Source organism: Chiroxiphia lanceolata, chromosome 11 (genome assembly GCF_009829145.1).
Source record: "Chiroxiphia lanceolata isolate bChiLan1 chromosome 11, bChiLan1.pri, whole genome shotgun sequence".
Classification (NCBI taxonomy): Eukaryota; Metazoa; Chordata; class Aves; order Passeriformes; family Pipridae; genus Chiroxiphia; species Chiroxiphia lanceolata.
Genome location: NC_045647.1, coordinates 21,618,978 through 21,642,565, shown reverse-complemented (window position 1 = coordinate 21,642,565; position 23,588 = coordinate 21,618,978). Strand labels below are relative to the sequence as shown.

The 23,588-nt window shown below is 41.5% G+C and overlaps 1 protein-coding gene across 1 annotated transcript in view; it reads left to right on the top strand.

The window, feature by feature from the left end:
• The window catches only part of SYN2 (synapsin II), a 179,590-nt gene that overhangs the window by 67,398 nt on the left and 88,604 nt on the right, over window positions 1–23,588 (top strand). Inside the window, exons 4-5 of the mRNA XM_032699341.1 lie at window positions 3,496–3,652; window positions 21,869–21,958. Of these exons, the coding sequence (XP_032555232.1) occupies window positions 3,496–3,652; window positions 21,869–21,958 (247 nt within the window). The remainder of the gene's footprint in view (window positions 1–3,495; window positions 3,653–21,868; window positions 21,959–23,588) is intronic.

The following is a 23,588-nucleotide window of genomic DNA, read 5'->3' as shown; positions in this document are numbered from 1 at the left end:
ATAGGGAAATAAAGTATCTGATCCCTCCAGGATGTCCTGCTTGTGACAGGAAGGACATATCTTGACATTTTGATCGTAGGAAAGATAGGTTTGATTAAGAAGGGAATGAACTCCAGTATGAAGAACACATAATTGGGAAATAGGGTTATTGATTTAGGTTTTATCTTTGCTTTGCAAATACACACAGTCTTGGTGATTCTGTACTTGCCAGACTTTCCCAGATGAGCAGTATTTATTTCCAATGTTGAATATTTACTGTTGAAACAGGCCAAGGAATAACACTTCTCTCAGGCCAGAATATCACTGTCTGTTTGAAAGATTTCAGTTTAAATGCCTGAGATTTCCCAATAGGCTGTTTTGTCCAAAAAAGATGATGCCAATTGAAGACCTAATAATTTAACATTATTTTTTTCAGTGAGGACATCAACAGCCTTTTCAGTGAGGACATCAACAGCCTTGTAAATGTAAGGGGAGAAAACAGGGGTATGTCTGGGCAACGTAAAAGCTTAAGCAAAATTATATCAGTCAGTCCTATATTTTATCTAAATTGTGAAATTGCTCCTATTTTGGCTGGAGCTGTTGTGTGAGTGAAGCATAGCAGCTTTTTGGCTGAATTGTAATCAGAAAGGTAGAGCCAACAGTGATCTTGGATTTTACTGCTCATGTTTATCTGTGGGCAAGAGTGAGAGGTCAGGGAGCTGGACAGCATGTCTTGGATCTTCATGGCTTTGCACAACATCTGTCCAAATAAAAGATGTGAAAATTTTTACTCATTCATGTAATAAAAATCAGGGGAAAATACTGAAAATAAGTTTATGCTTCAAAACTCACAACTGTTTAATCTGTTACATGTTCTAAAAATATTGCAGCTAAATACGACAACAATAATCTTGTGCCAAATCCACAAAATTATTTCCTTAGAAGAGGAAGAGATTTAATTTTTTAGGGTTGGTGGGATTTTTTACCCAATGATACAGGTTTTGGAGCCAGGAAATCTTGATCACTGCTCTTTAGTGGCTTTTCTGCAGGGAGTTTTCCAAAAAAAGAACAAAAATACCGAGGCCAAGTTAGCATGAAAACATTTCAATAGTTTATGAGTAGAGAACCTCCAGAAAACAGCATCTACAAAAGTGTACATTTGTAGTTCATGAAAAAACTTAGCAAAACTGCTGCTTATGTCATCAGATAACTGATAATGAGATGACAAGGGATTTTGTAATCTCCTCAGATTTATGGGTAATTTATTTATCCAAAAAGAACTGCCTGAAGTTGATAAATGTCCCTCAAACCTGGTGTGAGATACCTGCATGTGTGTGTGTGTTTTTTGGAGTGAGAGGGAGATTGAGACATGATGGGAGAGCAGTTTTCTGTTTCTATTGATAACTGAAGATACGTGTCATTAATTTGAGGTCCAAAGTGACCCTAAATCAGAGATTTATAGGCAGAATATTAGTTAGCAAAATCAGAACAATTTCAGTGACAAAATTTTTCTGTCTCAGTTTAGGGGGAAGAAAAATGTGTAACAGGCACCTACTTGTTTGGTTTCTGTGAATGAAAGTCAAATCTTGAAAAATTATATCTTATGCTACATAAGGCTGAGGTTTTGGATCTTACAGGTGCTTGAGCCAGGCTTAAAATTTTTCTCATGACCTTTTTCTGTATCCAGTCACTGGCCAGCATTAATTACAGAACTAGAACAATTATGTGAATGTATCATATTCCTTTGAGGAGCTTTTGCAAAGGAAAATATATTTCTTTTTTTTTAATTTTTAAAAACTCCATTCTCTCAATTCCCCAATTGTTTCATTAAATGGGTCTTTTAAAGGACACTTTCTGTTCTTTTATTTCGAACCATGGTGCTGTCTCTGGATGTGTTATCCCCTTACCACTGTTTAGGTGATAGAGGTGGTCTCTTTCTTTCACTGAGGGATCTGCAATTTTGGTTGTTAGTCCTCTAAGTAATACAGGCTATTAAATTGGATTTCTGTGTTTCAAATTCTTGACACAGCACCATGAAACCCAGATTACAAATTCTCAGAGCTATGCTGCAAACACATCTTAGGAAACCTGTTTAAAGGCAGGCATTTCTTTACAGGTTTTGGTCACTGAGCTACGGTGCTGTTTGAATGACTCTTGACAGCAAATCTATAATGTTGCTTTTGCCAAATTGTGCAAGTCTGAATTGGGTTGGTTTTGCCCTGGCAGTGGTAAAACACTGGTTGCCCAGAGAAGCTGTGGCTGCCCCAGCCCTGGAAGTGTCCAAGGCCAGGTTGGACAGGGCTTGGAGCAACCTGGGATAGTGGAAGGTGTCCCATGGCAGGGGGTGGAACAAGATGGGCCTTAAAAACTCCCTTCCAACTCAAACTGTTCTATGATTCTGTGATTTGAAAGCCAAGTTAAGAATCCAGCTAATCTACTTTGACTACTGCATTCATTCTGGAATCTCAAAATTGCTAAAGCAATTTTAAACATGGATTTTAGTTTGGTTTTCCTGGAGTGAGACCTTCTGAATAGTTTTGTGGTCTTCAGAGTTTCTCATTCCAGTATACAGCTTGTATTTATTCAATGTAAATACAATTATGTAAATAATTACTCTAATTTACCCTGTAGTTACACTTCTTTTGGAAGGTTGATAGCTTCAAGCTACTCAGGGGTTTTTTCCAACTATAACATTGGAATGCAGGAGAAACTCTTTCAACAGTCAAGTTTAGGAGCAAATTGCCCCTGTGCTGGTGGCTCTCTCCTGTTGTACTGTTTCTTGTTTTCCATAATCTTCTTCAGTAGCTAAATGTCAGGGTTTGAGTAAAGTGAAGGTGGTGTCAGACTGTTCTCAAAGGTGCAGGGTGATAGGGCAGGAAACCACAGCCACTGCAGCAGGGGAAATGCTCATTAGATACAAGAGGGAAAAGAGGGCTAAAATGCAGTTGTAAGTTTAGAAATTCATTTTGACAAATCTCTTGATCAAAAGCTGAATTGTAATTATCTCCATTTTGGTGTGATGCCTTTTGGCAGCAACGGTGTTGCTTCACCTCTTACTGTCTTGAAAACAAACTGACAATAGTTACGAAAAACCTTTTTTCCCAAAAAGCTCAAGTTTCTGGCAGAGCCAATTGCCTGCTTTAGTTTTGATTGTCTTTGCTCAGAAATGGGAGTACACAAGCTTAAGAACATGCTCAGAGTTTATAGATGTGAGATTTTAATATGTGTTTTTCTTTCAAGAAAACAACCTGAAATCAATGATAATTTCTCTTTCCTCTTAATGGAGTCACATTATTGAGGAGATGCTGATGTTTTCTGAACATCAGTTGAAAAATGATGCAGTACAGATTTTCACAGAGCCATCACAAGTCTTTTCCATCTTGTAGCATTTACCTTTGGTTTGAGTGGTCTTTCAGCCCTTCTCTACCCCTCAGTTTTTCCCTTTTGAATAATTTGCTCTTGAAGGAAAAACACTTATTATCATTGACTATCAGCAATGTCTCTTTTTCCTGCTAGGTCATTCAGGCCTGACTTTGTCCTTGTTCGACAACATTCCTTCAGTATGGCAGAAAATGAGGATTTCCGTAACCTGATCATCGGGATGCAGTATGCTGGCATCCCCAGTGTCAACTCTCTGGAGTCCATCTACAACTTCTGTGACAAACCCTGGGTGGTAAGTGATGCACCCAAAACTTCTGCTCCTGCTGCAAAGCCAGATAGTGCCTTTTTTTTTGACTGCTGGTTTAGTTCCCCTTCGTGAATATTGACTATCAGACTGCAAAGTTACTCTGCTGAGCAGTGAAGCAATAGTGAAAGGAATAAAAAGTAAGCTTAAATAATTTTTATTTTTCAAAAAGACAGTGCAGAGACAGAGAGAAAAAAATATTTATAGTCCAACCAGTGATCTAAGTGAGGAAGCTAAGGGAAAGGCTGTCCCCTGCTAACATACTTCCTCAAGTGAGGAGAGTGTGTTTATTCACAATTTGTCTGGGAAAAGCAAGCTCAGAATATTTTTCATATTTGTGGTTTTGAGCATAACTTAAACAGACTTTAGCCAGTGTTTTCCTTGTGCCTGTGAAATTTTGGGGGCTCTGCTGTAGCAAGGAAATCTGAAGCTCCTCATTTCCTCATTTCAAAGCCCTTTTCATGATCCTGTGCCTATGGGGTAGGAGTTGCTGCTTTCAGTTACACCTGGAGAGTCACTGCTCTTTGCCCGTTTTAGTGTAGGAGCCAATGCAGTTTTTCTTAACATGCTTTGTAGTGATGGAAGAAGAATTTGGTGGTCTTTTTGATTCATAGAGAACTGAACATTGTTAGCCACAAATTACCCATGGTGCAGTCACTATCCCTCTAATAGGTGCATTCAGCTGTCCAAGACCTAGCAGAATTTTAAAGAATCCCAAAATTATAAATAGCCAAAATTTCATTTTTTTTTCTCTGATGTCTGGGTAAGAAAAGAACAGTTGTCAATATTTTTCACACTGAAGAAAAGTTTTACTATTATACTTTTTATTGCCTTGAAGATGTTTATTTTTTCACATTTACTATGAAAATCCCTCCAAAAAATTGTCAACAGATTTGAACATATACCTTCTGGCAGCTAATTTTATTATACCTTTATGTCACAGCAAACTACTGGAGGGAATAAATAATTAATAGAGCATTTATAACTTCTCAGAACACATAATGTACAGTGCTGGATTAATTATTTTCATAAATTACATTTTCTAGCTGTGTGGCATTTCTCAATGGTTTGATTCACTGTATATAATAAAGCTGGGAAGCAAACCCAGTAGCATTTATTTGAAATTATGATGCAATAAAAAGTAAATTAATAATTCCTCCTTACACACTGCCATATCTGTACCTTTGGGTTTTGCGAAAATTCTCTTTTTTTTTTTAGCTGAAATTTCTCTAGTTTGTCTCAGAATAGATATGAGTGAAATGAAAATATTTTTCAGATGATCTTATTTTTACTTGAATATAGAGATGATGAATATTTTTCCCTTTGAGATTTTCTACCTTGCCACTTGTACATCTGGCAGCCAAAATATGTTTTCTTTTAAATACTCAAGTTTTGCAGAGTTTCAGCAGGAGTCCATTTCATATCTCTTATGTTTTTCCTCTCAGAAATAACTGTTGTAGAGACATTTTAGCATCAGACAGGTCACATGCTCCAAACTAATTTCCTTCATGTTTTGGTTATCTGCCGTAGTTCCCTTAAGTTGTTTTCATGAAGGTGTTTAACAGATCAGGGCCTGCCTGTGCCCCCACTGCAGGTCTGGGAACAAGGAGGTTGAGCAGCAACGTCCATGTGCTGTGACTGTGGCCAGGTTTGGCTCCACCACCCATCTCAGTCCTGGGTTTTAACTACCCATGACCATAAACTAAGCCTAGAAACCTGAGATTGGTTCCCTTTCTGACTATGTGGTGGCACTGTCCCTTAGCTGGGTCCTAATTAGGAGTCTGGACTTTTAATGGGAGCACAAAAATAATTTCTGTACACATAGAGGGGGCTTTGTTTGGCTGTTTAACCTGGAATATCCTGCCTTCAGTTCTTTGTGCTCCTGGGAGATGTAGACACAACAGTTTATATCCCAGAGCATGGTGAAATCTTCGTCAGATTTAGGAAAGGTAAATACTGGAAGGAGACATGCAGGCTGGTGGGATTGTTGGGATGTCTTGTGCAAGGCCAGGAGTTGGACTTTGATGATCCTTATGGGTCCTTCCAACTCAGGATATTCTGTGATTCTATGGAGCCCATGCCCAGAATAGATACTGTAAGGGTAATTAATCCCTTGATTCAGCTGATTTAATGAATGTTCGAATATTGCAGCAGAATCCAGGGATTGTTGGTTTTGCCAATATCATCCTCTACCTTGTTGCATTACACCTTTCTCATACATCCTACCTGCTTGTGAGAAATCCCTGCTATAAACTGTTTGGGATGCCTGGGAGCGCACTCCTCAGTCTGCTGCTGTATTAAGGGTGAAAAGCACTGATGCTGCTGTGCTCCAACAGGAAGCACGTTCTGCAGTCTTGACATCCATGTCAGGTTTGCAATAGTGCAGGTAAGGAATCCCATGCTTGGACTTACCCTCCATGTGTCTTTCTGCACAATTCCTTTGTCAAAACCTGATATTTGTATAAAAGTTATTTCTATAAACATTGGAAGTTCAAAAGCCCTAGGAAAAACTGGAAAGGAGAACGCCAGATAAAACCGTAAGTAATAATATTTATTAATTTATGAGAAAGAGGTTGATTTTCCTGCAGGTAAAATTTGAGTGGCAAAAGTGAATTGCAACTTGGATAACAGCAGGGGAAAAAAAAAAGGCTGTGCAATGGAATGGGCTTTTAAAGAATGGGAAATACTGAATGGGCACCAGTGCAAAATTAGGAGTAGTATAGAACTAGGAAGAGAAGTCTGGGAAGTTATAAAATGAGAATACAAGACCTTTGGTTTTTAAATTGCTGTTCTTCAGAGTATCAGGTGTTTGATATTTTTAGAACTCGCAGCTTCAGATGCACAACATCCCTTTTCAACCCTGAGGGCAGATTCATAACCTGCATCACAAACTGAAGCACCTGCCCTTAATTTTCCAGCGGAACTCTTTTTGTGCTCTGCCTGCAGACACACCTGCGTTTCCGTGCATTTGCCAATAAACAGTGAACAAATTTGTATTTGACCTGAGTTATATTCTTGGAAGATAGGGTGTGGTGGGAAGATTACCAGGAACATAATGAAGTCTTAAAGCTTGTCTTCTCTGGTGTCAGGACATACATAATTCCTTCAAATGCTTGTCAGAAGTTCAGAGCATTGTATAGCCCTTTGAAAAGCTGGGTGTGAGCAATATGGCAAAAAAAAATGTTGAAATGACTGTTTATGGTGAGATGTTTGAGTACTGAAACATATTCATGATTTGGGGTTGTCACCATGCTCGGGTGATAACACCACCTACCTCATGAAATATTCATGATCGTGGCTTGAGATGAATTCCACTTAAATGCAGTAAGAATGTCAGAAAGTTACTTAGCTAGGGGGAAAGTGTGAGTTTTATAAATAAAAACTGAGTTCTTTGTTGCTGGGTTCATGCAGAGCTGGGGAGGAACCTCGTCTGTTCATGCCCCCGTCTCACCACATTAGAATGTTTCATTGCAGTGTCACGTTGCAAGAGAATAGTCTTGTGTGTGACATGTCCCAGTCAAATGAGACTAAAATTTTAACTAGCTTAATTTACAGCTGCATTGAATTAAGGTGAGGCAAAAACTTATACTATCCTAGATGGATTCCCAATCCGTCTTAGTTTCATTCATGTCTAATGTGTGCATCCTATTGTAAAGCATTATGAAAGGAAAAGTAAAGAGGAAAAAGAGCATAACTAATTACCTGAAGTTATGATTTAATATTATTTAAAGTAGCAATCTAGACATTTCTTTATTCTGTTTTCCTTTAGAAAACGCCATTCCAGAAATAAATGAGACTTTTCTTTACTAAGGCTTAAAGCTTGTATGTAAACTTTCTTATAGTACACGATGTCACCATCCCTGGAGGGATTTAAGACATGTAGGTGTGGGACTTAAGGGCCTGGGTTAGTGGTGGACTTAACAGGTTAATGGTTGGTCTTGGTGATCTTCGGGGTCTCTTCCAACCTATACGATTCTGTGGATCTATGTAGGTGGGTGAAATAACTAATTGTGGAGGCCAGAAGTAGCTGGAAAATGTGATGGTGATGTCAGTGCTTGCAGTAATAGGTAAAATTTAAGGATTCAGACTGGGGAAATAATATTTTTAAAATATGCTAGTAAGTGGAATTAGGAAGGGAGGGAGAGTTAAGTGGAGTACACTAAACGTGAAGACTGATTTACTTGTCAGGGATTGCAAGGTTCAATGTCCATGGCTGCTGTAGATAGAATATAGCTCTTTTTTTTTAATTCAGTTAAGCCTGCACTGTGATGTACTCATAACATGCATTAAAGGAGCTGGATTGCATCTTCTGGGTTCTGAGAGATAAGTATTTCAGTACTGCAGAGACCATGGAGTTGCTGCAGCTGTATAGAAAAACTGTATATGACTGAAGAAAATCCTCATAGAATCACTCCAATTCCATGAGTGTAGTTCTACTTCCTTTACTGCAGAGGAAAAACTTAGCAGCACCTGCAGCTGACTGCACATGTGTTCTCCTGGGAGTGTGTCTCGGGAGGCTGCATGGTAGGGGTTGGTGGATGAGGCTGCCAGGACATGCTGATACCTAAATTACACATTTACTCTGCTGAAGGGTGACAAAACCTGACACGCAACGGTGGGTTTGCAAAAATCATTTGCACTTGAGCACTGTGACTTTAATTAGCTGTTGCCACGGTGATGCAAGGGTCTGTATTTAGCTTGAAATACTGACCTGATGGAATCACAGAGGGATGTAGAGAGGCCACTGTGGTGTGTCGAGCTACGGCAGAGCTGTGACAGCTTGTGAAGAGGCATCTGGCAGTGTGGGGATGGAAAGCTGGGTGCTGAGCAGGCTTGACCTCAAGCAGAGGACACTGCTGCCATCATGACACGCTTCTCCATCGGTCCAGGGATGTGGGAAAGAGAGAAACCAAATAGAAAGTGTTTTTTGGGCAAAAGCTGACAGAATGAAAGGCAGAGATACCTGTAGGATGTTAAGACAGCTGAAAGGTCCTGGTGTTTTTTACACAGAGCTCCAGATTAGAACCCACTTTGTCCTGAAACATCTTCAGGTGTCAGACTCTGCTTCCTTGAAGGAATTTATTGTTATTCAGGGTTTTAAGTGTAAGAGAAGTTCCATAGAACACTTTGTTGCCAAAATTTACTTCCTTGCTCATCTGCAGCCATTCCGAGGGAAGACTTTTCCTTTTGTCAGACTTGGTAGTACTGTAAATCTCACAGTTCTTCTTTGTTTCTTTTCCTATAGTTTGGGAGAAGACAGCCAAATACTTTTTTGCAAGTTTGTTGATATTTTTCTTGTCTGCTCCTTTTGCCAAGCTTACATAATTCCGAGCCTTCATGAGCCATATTCTACTTTGCCTTTCTTTTGCAGATGATTTTCTACTTATCTGTCTTCATCTTTCTACTCTTACTGAATACTTCATTTCTCTATTCTTGCTTTGCTTTCTTTGGAAGGTCTGTTTTAACTGCCCTTTCTTGCTATTTGATGGTATTATAGTGCTCTCCCCCACTTTGTTTTCTCGTTCATGTATTGCTGCTCAAAGTTACCCTCTTGTGCTTTTTCCCCTTTAAGTTATACTTTAATAATCTTGAGCAACAGATTGGGGCACTGGCAGGGCACTTATGGGCACTCCACAGGGAGGAGCAGAGAAAAGAGACTAGTTCTGTTCATTCCAGCATCCTGTTGACACAAATTATTGAAGATATTGAACTGCTACCAGAGGACAGCGTGAGAAACACCTGCATACGATGTGAGCAGGTGGATGATTTGCTATGTCTGGTGGCAGAGCTAAAGGAAGAGGTGGAAAGGCTAAGAAGTATAAGGGAGAGTGAAAGGGAAATTGACTGGTGGAGCCACACCCTTTCGATTCCTAAGGAAGCCCAGCAGGAGGCGGTGAAGCCCAGCCCCCCCTGCCATCAGGCAGACAGAACGGACAATATGGATGGGGAGGAATGGAAACAGGTGCCTGGTCGTAGAGGCAAAAACACCCCCTCTCGACCCCTTTCACCTGCCAGGGTGCCCTTAAAAAACAGGTATATGGCCCTGGTTTCAGAAAGTCTGATGGAGGACAGTCAGGAGGAAGATCTGTTTACAAAGTCTTCTGGTTACCCCCGGTCTACTGGATCTGTTACAACTACAGGTAAGAGGAAAAAGAGAAGGGTTATTGTAATTGGTGACTCCATTTTGAGGGGAACTGAGGGCCCTATATGTCGCCCAGACCCATCCCACAGGGAAGTTTGCTGCCTTCCCGGGGCCAGGGTGAGGGATATTACGGAAACACTTCCTAAGCTTATTCAACCCTCAGACTATTACCCGCTGTTGGTTGTCCAGGTTGGAAGTGATGACATCAATAATAGGAGTACCAGGGTAATTAAAAAAGATTTTAAGACTCTGACCCGATCACTTCATGGGACAGGAGCACAGGTAGTAATTGGCTCAGTTCCTGTGCTAGCTGGGATGAATGAGGAGATAAATGAGGAGAGGTTTAGGAAAGCACAGCTTACCAATAGGTGGCTTAGAGGATGGTGCTATCATCAAAATTTTGGGTTTTTTGATCATGGGGCAAACTCCATGTTGCCTAGTCTCGTCAAACCAGATGGGCTTCATCTATCTGGGAAGGGCAAAAGAACTGTAGCCCGTAAGTTGGCAGGGTTAGTTAAAAGGGCTTTAAACTAGGTTTGAAGGGGGAAGGGGCGGCAACTGGGCTCTCCAGAAATAAGCCTAAGGGTGTAGAGCCCGAGTTGAGAATAAAATCAATGGCCCAGCTGAAGTGCATGTACACCAATGCACGCAGTATGGGAAACAAACAAGAGGAGCTGGAAGCCATAGTGCAGCAGGAAAACTATGACATAGTTGCTGTCACAGAAACGTGGTGGGATGACTCACACGACTGGAGTGCTTCTATGGTGGGCTACAAGCTCTTCAGAAAGGACAGGCAGGGAAGGAGAGGTGGAGGGGTGGCTTTATATGTTAGAGAATCTCTTGAGTCTGTTGAAGTTGAGGTCAGCAGTGACAAGGTTGAGTGCCTGTGGACCAGAATCAGGGGGAAGGCCAACAAGGCTGACATCCTTGTGGGTGTCTGTTACAGACCGCCCAACCAGGATGATGGAGGAGATGAATTATTCTACAAGCAGCTGGCAGATGCCTCAAAATCTCCAACCCTTGTGCTTGTGGGTGACTTTAACCTGCCGGATATATGCTGGGAGCTTCATACTGCAGAGAAGAGGTAGTCAAGGAGGTTCCTGGAGTGTATAGAGGATAATTTCTTTCATCAACTGGTAAATGAGCCTACCAGGGGTAAGGCCCCGCTAGACCTACTGTTTACAAACAGAGAGGGGCTGGTTGGAGGCCGCCTGGGGCATAGTGACCACGAAATAATAGAATTTTCAATCCTCAGGGATGTAAGGAGAGCCATCATTAAAACCCCTACTCTGGACTTCCGGAGGGCAGATTTTGGCCTATTCAAAAAACTAATTCAGGGCATACCCTGGGAAACAACCCTTAAAGGCAAGGGGGTCCAGGAGGGATGGACATGCTTCAAGCAGGCAATTTTGAGCGCACAGGAACAGGCTATACCAGTGTGCCGAAAGGCCAGCCGGAGGGGAAGACGGCTGGCTTGGTTAAATAGGGAGGTTCTGAAAGAAATCAGGGATAAAAAGAAAGTTTACAGACTGTGGAAAAAAGGGCTGGCTACTTATGAAGAATTTACGAAGAGAGCTAGGTCATGCAGGAAAAAAATTAGGGAAAGAAAAGTGGAATTTGAAGTTAATTTGGCTAATTCAGTTAGGGATAACAAAAAGTCCTTTTATAAATACATTAATAGCAAAAGGAGGGGCAAGGAAAACCTCAATTCTCTGTTGGACTTGGCGGGAAATATAGTTAACAAAGATGAGGAGAAGGCTGAGGTACTTAACACCTACTTTGCCTCAGTTTTTAGCAGTAAGACAGGTGGGCCTCAGGACAACTGGCCTCTAGAGCAGATAGACAGAGACAGAGAGCTGAATAGCCCTCCTGTATTCCAGGAGGATGTAGTTAGCGACTTACTGAGCCAGCTGGATCCTAACAAGTCTATGGGACCAGACGGGATCCATCCCAGGGTGATGAGGGAGCTGGCAGAAGAGCTTGCCAAACCGCTCTCCATCATCTTCCAACAGTCCTGGCTCTCTGGGAAGGTCTCAGATGATTGGAGGTTGGCAAATGTCACCCCAATCCACAAAAAAGGCTGCAAGCAGGACCCTGGCAACTACAGGCCTGTCAGCCTGACCTCAGTGCCTGGCAGGGTTATGGAGCAGATCATCCTGAGTGCAATCACACAGCACCTTCAGGATGGACAAGGGATCAGACCCAGCCAGCATGGGTTTAGGAGGGGCAGGTCCTGTCTGACCAACCTGATCTCTTTTTACGATCAAGTGACCCGCCTGGTGGATGAGGGGAAGGCTGTGGATGTGGTCTATCTAGACTTCAGCAAGGCCTTTGACACTGTCTCCCATAATATACTCCTGGAAAAGCTGGTAGCCCATGGCTTGGACAAGTGTATCCTCTCCTGGATTAGGAGCTGGCTGGAGGGTCGGGCCCAGAGAGTGCTGGTGAATGGAGCTGCATCCAGCTGGCAGCCAGTCACTAGTGGTGTACCCCAGGGATCAGTGTTGGGCCCAGTCCTGTTTAATATCTTTACTGATGATTTAGATGAGGGGATTGAGTCCATCATCAGCAAATTTGCTGATGACACCAAATTGGGAGGGAGTGTCGACCTGCTGGAAGGCAGGAGGGCTCTGCAGAGGGATCTGGATAGACTTGAGAGATGGGCTGATTCCAGTGGGATGAAGTTCAATAAAGCCAGGTGCCGGGTCCTGCACTTTGGCCACAACAACCCCATGCAGCGCTACAGGCTGGGCACAGAGTGGCTGGAAAGCAGCCAGGCAGAAAGGGACCTGGGGGTACTAATTGACAGGAAGCTCAACATGAGCCAACAGTGTGCCCAGGGGCCAAGAAGGCCAATGGCATCTTGTCCTGTATCAAAAATAGCGTGGCCAGCAGGACCAGGGAAGTGATCCTTCCCCTGTACTCTGCGTTGGTGAGGCCACACCTCGAGTATTGTGTTCAGTTCTGGGCCCCTCAGTTCAGAAAGGATATTGAGGTGCTGGAGCGGGTCCAGAGAAGAGCAACAAGGCTGGTGAAGGGACTGGAGCATAAGTCCTATGGGGAGAGGCTGAGGGAGCTGGGGTTGTTTAGCCTGGAGAAGAGGAGGCTCAGAGGTGACCTCATCACCGTCTATAACTACCTGAAGGGAAGTTCTAGCCAGGTGGGGGTTGGTCTCTTCTCTCAGGCACTCAGCAATAGGACAAGGGGGCACGGGCTTAAGCTCCGCCAGGGGAAATTTAAGTTGGATATCAGGAGAAAATTCTTTACAGAGAGAGTAATCAGGCATTGGAATGGACTGCCCAGAGAGGTAGTGTTTTCACCATCTCTGGAGATTTTTAAACGCAGATTGGACGTGGCACTGAGCGCCATGATCTAGTAAATGGACTGGATTTGGACCAAGGGTTGGACTCGATGATCTTGGAGGTCTTTTCCAACCCAACTGATTCTATGATTCTATGATTCTATGATTCTGTATGCTAATAGGAGATACAACCACATAGACGAGTTTCAATGTTGTGTCAAAGTATCTTATGGAGAGGGAATAACAAACAAAATGTGTGCAAGAAGAGAAGTATTTTGAAAACCTATTTACTGTAAATCTTGGAGATTTTCAATGCTTGCCCATGTTTGGTTTAAAGAAAGAAATTATAAATATGTATTGCACTATAAGAAAATTCTGTGCTCATTACCCAAAACAAGATTTGTACAATAATGCTGAACAATGGGATAGGATTTGGCTGTTTATTGCTCTCTTCTATGTGCCAGAGGGGATCTTCTTAAAGGTCAAGGCTAAAGAATGCATACCTACAATCTGAGAAGACATTTAGGGATGATCAGATTTGATGTCTGTTATCATGATAAATGTTAGAAATGTTAAGATGTATTTCAGTCAGTGGCTATAGTTTTATGTGTTTCATTAGATGAAACCTGGAGCCAGCATTGAACTTTCTTTTTATTTCCACCGTTCTGGCAAGATTGATCGATTTGATAGGTAAAGGCACGGGCACAGGGTAGCCAGAGGTGGGGAGTGGCCTTTTGCTGCCCTGTCACTTTAGGAAGCCACTGAAGCAAGAGCAGTTCCTTTCTGTGGCTGCAGGACTGGAGCCAGGAGCTGCCTGTGTCCCTCAAGCAGAGCAGAGTTCCTTTTTTGAGGCATTGGGCACCACGACATGGGTGGCAGGGCTTGATCAGCCCCATGTGATGGTGTGTGGCAAAGTGTGTAACAAATTCCATTGGCCTATTAGCAAATATTTACCTCAGTGGTGGAGGTCTTTGTGACAGTTATTCATGTGAAGGATGTTAAAGTGAAGGCAGAGGTCTGTGTATCTACAGGGCAGCCAGAGAACAAACTGTCCACAGGTGCTTTTCCTCCAGCGCTGCTCTGAGCACAACTTTCTTAAGCACAAAATCTGCAGCTTAATTCTGTCAACCAGTGAAGATTTTGGCCTCTTTGCCCAGTCTGCCAGTTAAAGCAAAACATGTTGATAGCTTTGTAGTGCAAGAGCTGAAAGTAAATTCACGAAACTGCGTCAGAAGGAAAGTGAAAACATTTTAAGCTTTCTGGTCAAAAGACAATTTTACTACCAGGTTTGAACATGGAACTGGAGCAAATTTCATAAATAGTTATTAATTGAAATGCATAACTAGAAATCTAAATATATGAAACCTAGCAGTGTGTTTGCTCTTTGCGCCTCTTTATAGAGCTGCTGTAGTTTAATCTAGCCTTGAAATAGAAAGGATATATTCCAATCTTGCTTACTGATTTTCTTTCCTAAAATAAATAAGCTCACTTGAAATTCCTTGAAAAAAGCAGTGATATACCTGAATAATGAATATACCTCAGTGTGGTGATGATTTGTTTTCTGTTCCATACAGACAGAATATACAGCTCTATATTCATCAATGCTTGCTTGCACTCTGAAGTACTTTATATATGTACTGACAATGTATAGATTTCGCTTTGACCAGCATTTACTGCATTTAATGCAAAAGTAGGCTCAGATTTTTTAACTGCATCCCTGAATTTCAGGGTAGATTGCTGCCACTTTTCCCTGTTGTTCCCTGCACTAAAAAGCAGCAGTGGGAGCTCTTGACATCCATTACAGACTTTCATTGCATCGAACCTTTCTAGTGGCAGAAAATTCAAATAGACTTTTAACTTTCTTACCTTCTACTGAAAGAAACTGTATTTAAATAAAGGCTGTAAAATTAATCTGAAAAACAGGACTGTAAAGCTGTGGTTCATATCCTTTTTTTATCTGCTGTTCCTGCCACAGTATTGAAACTCAGAAACCCTCTTTTGTGCTTTCTTAAGGCAAATATCCATACCTGAAGGCCAGATTATGAAAATAAGGCTTGATTTCTTGTGCAATCTTAATGTGCAATTAAAAACAAAACCTGTGTGTTATATTCCCTATTAAGTACCTTAGAAGATCATTTTTTCAAGTAAAAATCTAGGTAGAGGTTTTATTTGCTTCTTTTATATATGACCATGGTGACTTAGTGCTGAGCAGAATCAGGAGGGGAGGACTCCCCTTCCTGATAAAGGAATTTGTCACCCATCCAGGAAAAGCCCTCCCATTGTACTTCCTCCATCAGGAGGACAGTCCCCTCTCCATCCTCTCCCCTCTCCCTCTACACAAGAATTGTTTCCCCACGTTATCTCCAGAAGTCCCACCAGCGCTGCCCTTCCCACTGATTTCCTTGCTGACATTCCTTGATGTTTAGGTTCTATCCTTACTGCAGTTCCCATCTGAAATGGGTGCCAAGTCTACTCGTCCTGGTTTCTTTTACGAGGTGTCGTAACTGCCACGCCTGCTCTCTGAAGTGTCTTTAGTTGATGGTTCACTTTAAAATGCTGGGTTTTTTAAAAAATGCACTGTTTGGGTATCGAGCACCTCAGAGAAGTCCTCTGACTTTCTGTGCTGAACTTAACAGAAAGTGGGTTGGCTGGTGGTGTCTGAGGAATGGAATTCTGCCATGGAAATCCACCATTGATTTCTTCATCTACTGTGAAGTTTCATTGAATTCAGTCTTTTTTATAAAACCCTACTATTTGAACTGGAAAGTCTCAGGACCTTAACATCCCTCAAAAATCCCACAAACAATAAAATCTCTTTCTATTGTAATGAGCCCCAAACCTCTTTGAGAAGTGCTTAAGCGCATGCCTGAGTCCCATCAAGATAAACAGGTGCACAAATATTTCCTTGCTCAGAACACTGAACTCCATGTTCCCACAGCAGTGGAATAACGTGCACATTCTCCTTGCTGCAAGAGCACCCAGGAAGGAGTTCCCAGAGCCTCTCACTTCCATAAACTTCTTTTTTTCCTCTGTAACTTTTCATTCTGGAATACAGAGTTCCAGAAGGCCTCTTGCTCTAGATATTACTTTATCATCATGGTATTACTTTTTGCAAATTCTTTTCTAACAAACATGTCTTGATCTGTTTTCTTCTCTTATAGGCTGTTTTCCTTCATTTTAATCCGTGTGTCTTCCTTAAGTCTCACTTTCCTCAGTGTTTACACATTTTGTCAGTGCTTCTTCCGTCAGCCAAGGTGTTTCTTGTTGCCAGATGCTTTGCTGCCCAGCCTTGCAAGCCAAGAGGAGATGTTTTTGTGTCTCTAACTGTGACCCTTTTCTGGTTGTTCGGGTTTTTTTTTAATCCTGCTTGTTGTTGAAAACACTTTTTTTCTCTCATGGATGCACTGTGGTAATTTGTAGGCGAGTTCATGCAGTTCTTCCAAGGGCATGAGGTTTTTATTTAAGGCTTTTTTTTTTTTTTTATCCTGTAGAAGCTCTTAATGGTTTATACCTCATCTGCTGTAACTCCAGTGCGAAAATATTCCAGCATTTAATTACAGCAGTGATGAGCAGTGGGAGAGCTGTGCCTCTCAGAGGCAGTGCTCGTGCTGCAGGGCAGGTGCAGGAGCCAAATGAATGCCCTTGGAAATTCTGGGTAACCTGGAGAAGACAGCCCAAATCGCTCTGGGAAGGGTCAGCACAATCCAGACAGGCTGAGCAGCAACATCTCAGGAGGTGCAGACAAGAACCCCAGAGGTCAATGGAGCTGAAGGTGAAGAAGGTGAGGAAATATCAGCTGCAGTCAAAGGTGTAGAGATGCTGTGAGTCCCAGAGCAGGGCTTGAGGGAAAAGTCCAGCGGGGGAGAGAGCTCAGCTAGGAAGGCAGAGATCACCACCTTGCTCTTGTGTGATGCCGGGCTGCACGAGGGTTAGGGAACAGCTCATCCGTGTTGTGAAACTACCACTTGAGTTCCAGAGCAGGGTCCATGTCAGTAATCTTTCCATTCGTCGTCCAACTGTGTTGTCTTTGGCTTTGGATCATGATGGCTAACCACTGGAGGAACACCAAGTTCTGTTGTCAGTTCCCATCTTTTCTGTATTCTGTTAATGTGCCCAAACTGATCTGTAGGCACTGTTCCACCTTTCAGTTGCCATGTCAAACTCTGAATTGACTTTGGAAGTTTGAATACTTCCATTAAGTTGTCTATCAGCTCCTGCTGACAGAGAAAAGTACATAAGCTGCAGTCAGTGGTCTGTTCCCCTCCATTCTCCTATTAGGTATCAAATAGCAAATCAAATGTGTATGAACTCACCCTTCTGGAAAAGTATTTAATGTTTACTAAGGTGTAAGAAAAGAAATGTTGGCCAATCACAACAAGGAAGCACATGGAGAGGGTAAAAAGGGTAACACAGATACTTCCCAGGTAATAATAATTTCAAACCCCAATCATCCAAACAAACAAACACAAAGACAATACAGAAACTATGTTTAAAATCCAGGCATAATGAAAAATCTTAGCTAAAGTAAATTGACTCCCCCAGAGTACATGTGTCAAATGTATCCTCCCAGCCCCTTTCACACAACTGCCTGATTCCTTCTCCCTCTGAAGGGTATGAAATGTTTGTGTCTCAATCTGCTGGCTTCCAAGGACCCCTGATATGTTTGCTCTGATAGTGCTTAGTCTGTGCTTTTGAACCTCTCTTACAAAGCAATTATGCTTTTCTGGAATGACCAACCATATTTCTGAGCCTCAGCCTGAAAAAGGACATTTCAGTCTAAAACCGGACTTCAGGATATTTTTTGTGGTGCCATCTGAAGGGGATGAAAAAGTCAATGTGTCATTTTCTTTATTAGATTCCTATAATGGAACTGTAACATAACCAGCCTATAATGTGACCCAGCTCATCTTTCAGCTTTGTAGTCTGCAGACCCTCTAAGGGACCTGTGCTGGCCACTGTAGGAAAAAGGGACCTTCCCTTTGTATATTGAAAGGAAAATCCCATTGCTGAGGGATCAGCATGCTCACATGTGATCATCCATGCTCACATGGTGAATACAGAAATCACATTAGAAACTCAGGAATTTTACTGTAGTAATTTCACCCACAAACACTGCTACTCATTAATCCATTTGGTAAGAAGCAAGTTTATGGATGGAAATCCGGAAGCCAACCTGTATTGCATGGAATTTCTTCATTCCTTAGGTGTGCCCACACCTTAGAGAAGCCAAAGATAAGTCTCAGCTAAAAGTGCTATTTTTTATGACAAAAGGATTCAAGGAGTGTTCACCCATCCAAGTTTTCCTGTCTTAGAGAGTGCCAGCTCCTCTGCATTGACTATCCAGAGAATTTTGCCATTGTTTTAGTTGTTACCATGAAGTATTAGATGGCTGGCTGGAGTTCTCCCACTGCCAGCAGAAGCAAGGACAGGGAATGAACACTCCCAACACAGAGAAATCTGTGACAAAAGGTTCAGTAACACAGCCCAGTGGTGCTGCCCTGCCAGGGAACAACTCTACAGCAAATGGGAAGCAGTTTGTTGCATGAAAATCTTACTCAGCATCCCAGGAAATTCCCCACAGGAATGGGCAATGATATAAATCCTTCAGCCTGGCAAGAGAGATTAGCAGTGTGCTGGAATTAAAGATAACACAAAGCACCGTCTGGAGTAAATAGTTTTAAATATCATGTCTAATTTTCTTTGAGGGAAAAGTTTGTGTGGTTTGTTCAGGAGCAAATCTGAGCCTTTCAGAGATGACACACGTGTAATTAAGCACATTTTTAACTCATCTAAAGTGATAAGCAAAGTAATTATTCAGATTGTTATGAAGGTAGCAAAGGGATTTTTGGTAATTACTGGTTGGTTACAGCACATTCTGTGCAGTCTAATTTCGAGTGTTCCAGTCTTAGGGTGATGAAATACCAGAAAGCTTTTATATGAAATAAAAGGGAATAAGTGCCTTTTTGGCTATGTATTTCTTCTTATCTGTGTCATACCTTGTTGGAGAGGTACAGCTGGCCTTCTTCTCTTCTGCTGTGGAGGAACAATCTATAGGCCTGGATGTGAAAGCATTTAATCCTGACTAGAAAAGAGAAGAGCTGACATGACAGTGAATGTTACAAAATCCAACTATTTTCCTGTTAAACTAATGCTCTGAAAACTGTAAATACACGTACCTAAGGTCACCCCTCTTTGAGCTGAAAATAAGATGCAGAATTTGAAAATGAGAAGTAAATTCAGCTACCTAAACTAAGAACTTTTTTCTACTTCCTTGGTTTTAAAGATTTTGAAAAGACGTCTGCTGAAATACTAAGCTCTATGACTTTATTTTTTTCAAGTAATTATTAAAATCTCCCAGGGTTTTTGGCATCCATATAAAATACTTCATTTAAATATAAAATGGCTCTACTGGCATTTTCTACTTCATGACCATCCCATGGCTGAAAACAGTCAGCATTGGATTGGATAGTTCAGCAGTTTATCATCTAAAAAGATGATGCTCTTGCCCAGGACTGGTATTTATTTGCTTTGGCTGCTCAACAAGAAAATATAAAAAGATAATAGTCCGGATCACACTTAAAAATTGATAGAAGATCATTAAAACTTTAGGAAAATTCCCCTTTATAAATAGCCCAGTAGGAATCAGGGAAAATAATAAATATTTCTAGCAATTTGTGGATGCAAAAAATTCTATGTGAATTGAGGTTGAATTTAGCAAGATGCCCTTTGGGGAAGAAATGTTTGACAGGAGATTCCCAGAATTGTAGATGTGGAGGTGAAGCAGCATCCCAGCAGGGGCAAAGGATAAATCATTCCCCTGGCTGTGAGAAATCTGAGATATTTCCTTCCTCTGTCTCACAAATTGAAACCTACTTTTCCTACTTGCTATTTCATAGCTTAATTACTGGACTAGAGGATACTTTAGAGTGATACATGGGTGTTGATGCTATTTTAAGTAAACAAGCATTGGCTAATATTAATCTGAATTGCAGCTTTCTTACCTCTTGCATGAATGCCACAATCCCTAAAAATAGGGTCAGTTTCTCACTGTCTTTTTCTCACTCTCAGTGAAAATGGAAAAGAGACTAAGAAAAGAATCACAGGAAATACAGTAATAGGATTTTTTAAAAAGTTTTTTACCTAAAACTAGGTAAATAGGTTTATTTTAACCTAACAATTTCTTGGCAAAAATCGTGTATTTAATAGGAAGTATTTGCTTGTGAAATTTTGAATTTGGATTTTGCGTAAGAACAGCAATAACTAGTAAGTTGTCAGGAATCCTATTCTCAAACCACCTTATTTTGGTAGCTGTGATAATATTTCCTTTCCTTGAGGTCTGATTTGCACAGCACACTATCCAGCTACAATTTCATAGGCTTTTGGTGAAGACTACTCATCATTAAGGTATTTTCCACTGGAATTCCAAATTTAAAGATGTATTTTACCAAACCTAAGTAAACACCACTAAATTAAACAAATCCTCTGTGCCAGCTGGAAATGCATGCAAGGCTTTCAGTGGGGTTTTTTTGCCTTTAAAGCATTTTTGCTCTCCCTGCCACCTCAGACTCTTCTCAGAGTAGGTATTTTATCTGCTTTATGGACAGAGTTCTGTTGTTCTCTGCTTTTTGTGCTGTTTGCAACCAGCAAATCCCACTATTCAAACTGTTGTGCTGAGTTGTTTATGTCTCATCTTGGCATAATGACAATTGAACACATCACAAGCATGGCCGAGCCAGAGCTTTGGAGTCCTGGAACAACACTGGGCTTGTGGCTGCCAAAACCCTCCTGCTCCCTGGAAACCTCCCTGAGCCCCACACTCAGGAGTGAGGTCGGTTTTGAACCCCTGCAAGAGAAGAGTTATCTACTCACTAAAGAGGAAGAACAGCCCCCAAAGACATTTCTATTTAATAAAGAATCCTTTGTCTTTTTGTGTGTAAATGTTGTTTTGCTTTCTGTGTTAAGGTACTGCAGTCCAGAGTACAGGTAGGCTGGATGTGCTACCAAAAGGGCCCAGAAACATTAATAGAATATTATATTAGAATATTGTATAATAGTCATCATCATCATCATGGCTGGGCTTCGCGAACGAAGATTTGGGAAGGGCTCTACCCACATTTGTTGCAAGCGCGTTGGTGGCTGAAAAGGCCAATACGAGACAGGCATGTCCGACATTACTGGAAATGATGTAACACAATTATCCACATCTTTGTTGACGGTGGAAGGGTGGCCACGTGGTACAAGGCTGCAGCCTAGGAAATTAAGATTCCCCTGTTTGTTCCTCAGCTGACCTGTTACTGTGACACACTTATTGCTTTTATCTCTTTGCCAACTCTGCAAAATCGTGTTTCAATGTCAGGGGGGTGCCAGACACTAAATTAATTATAAACCTGGTTTTTATATTAAAGACAGTAGAAAAGGTGAAGTTATAATGATTTTATTATCAGTATTAAAATCCGTTTAAAATATATAGACAATGAGATATCTGAAATCCAGGCTTCCAATATATTTCATTTTCTGTACCTGTGAGGACTTAACTCTTAGAGATGTTGTTTGGTGTTGATCTCTACATGAAATCCCAGTTTAGATGGATTAAAAAGGTGTGTGTGGGAAAGAGGAGTAGAAAGGCCATGTGTACTGGGCATGTGGATTTGCTGAGTTTATGAAACACCAAAGACAAGAAGCAAAACAACAGTATGAGATCATTTGGGTATAATGTGGTTTCTCTCCTAAGCTTTCTGTTTTCTTTTGCTTTATTTTGCAGTTTGCCCAGCTGGTGTCTGTCTACAAAACTTTGGGTCCCGAGAAGTTCCCTTTAATCGAGCAAACATTCTACCCAAATCACAAGGAAATGGTAGGTGCAAATAGCAACACTAAATACACTTCCTGGCTGTGTAAGCAAGAACTGTAACACACTGGTCCTTTTTCCCATTTACTGTCCATTTTAAAAGGCATGTGGAAAGTTTTCAGGGGGATGAGACTGAGTGACTACTTGAAAGCATTGTGATGGTGAGCTGGAGGATTCTCAGATGGGAAGGCAGTAATTTTTCAGCTAACCAACTTCACATCTTGAAGAGATTAAATGCTGGTAAAGACAGTGAACAACCGTTAAAGTGCAAGAGTTACATCTCTGGTTTGTTTTCACCCCAGTCCTTTATGATATGTTCAAAGTGTTTATTGTCTTTGGAGATGATGCACAAGGCTGTGTGCTGATTAGTGTGGGGCTTTGAATTCACCTAAAATCAGGGTGGTTTTTACTTGTGATCTTCATGTACCTGAGCCAACACTGATTCCCAGTCCCTTATAGACATAAATGCATTCTTAAAAATAACACGTATGACCTTTACTCATGACCTGTGTTATGCTGCGGTCATTTTTTCTTATTTTTCTTAGGATTTCTAATCAGAAATTCTTTCCTGAGTATATTTCTCGAGAGGAAACACTGAGAGAGACTGGAGAGAGACTCTTTGCTGATTGAATAGCCTGGCAGAGAAGCATCAATTATTGTAGAATCTAATCCATTCAGTATATGTCCCACAGCTGGGATTCAAGTACTGCAGCAAGGTCAGGATATATCTGTGAGTCAGTTGTTTGTGCAAGGTCCCTAAGCTGTCATTGCTGTGAGTCTGTCCTGAGACTCTGGCTGGCACTTTGTTAGCATAGGTGGGACCTCAGGTAAGCCCTGGGAACAGCAGGTGACTGAGATCCCTTCCGAACTCTTCCTTCTCCCACATCTGCCTCATCCTTGGGTAACAAACACAGTATGGAGCAGTTCTGCTGTATTTTTTGCGAGAGTACCAGGATGGCTCTTCATCCTGCTTTTCCAGTTCTCTCTGGTTCCTTTGGATTACGAATTCACAGATGTTTCCACTTCTCTTGTCATATATGACACTTCTGAGAGGAGATTTCACCACAGTGAGGTGGCACGCAGAGGTTTCATAGAGCCAAAGGTACTGATCTGGAGCAGCAGGTCTAAATGTTGTCCCAGACGGTCATATCTTTCCAGAGGGAAAGGGGGTTCTGTTGATGGATCTGTCAGGAAAATATACAATGCACAGGAAGTGTTTTTTACCTTTGGCGTTCCTTCGTGACCGGTAGAGAGGTAGAACCACATCTCATTTTGCAAGATGCTTTTTTAAATAGTGATAAGTTTTTAGATTCGTTTTCCTAAGAATATCTAAGATATTCTTATCTGGTTTGTCATTTCCTGCTTGCAGTTTATTGTTCTTTCTTCTGTTATTTTATCATCTATTCAGGCCCCCCAGGGAACTGGCCGTGGCGTCTCACCAAGCCTGTCAGAATTCAAGGAGCATCTGCATGGTGCTCTTGGGTGTATAGTTTAGTTGTAGGCAGTCCTGTGGGACTCCGTGACCCTTAACTGGAGATAGTCTATGATTTTATTGAAAAAGCAAGTCTTTTGAATGCATTACTAAATTGCAGTACATAGAAACAAAGAGCATATCCTATAATTTTGGGGCAAGAAT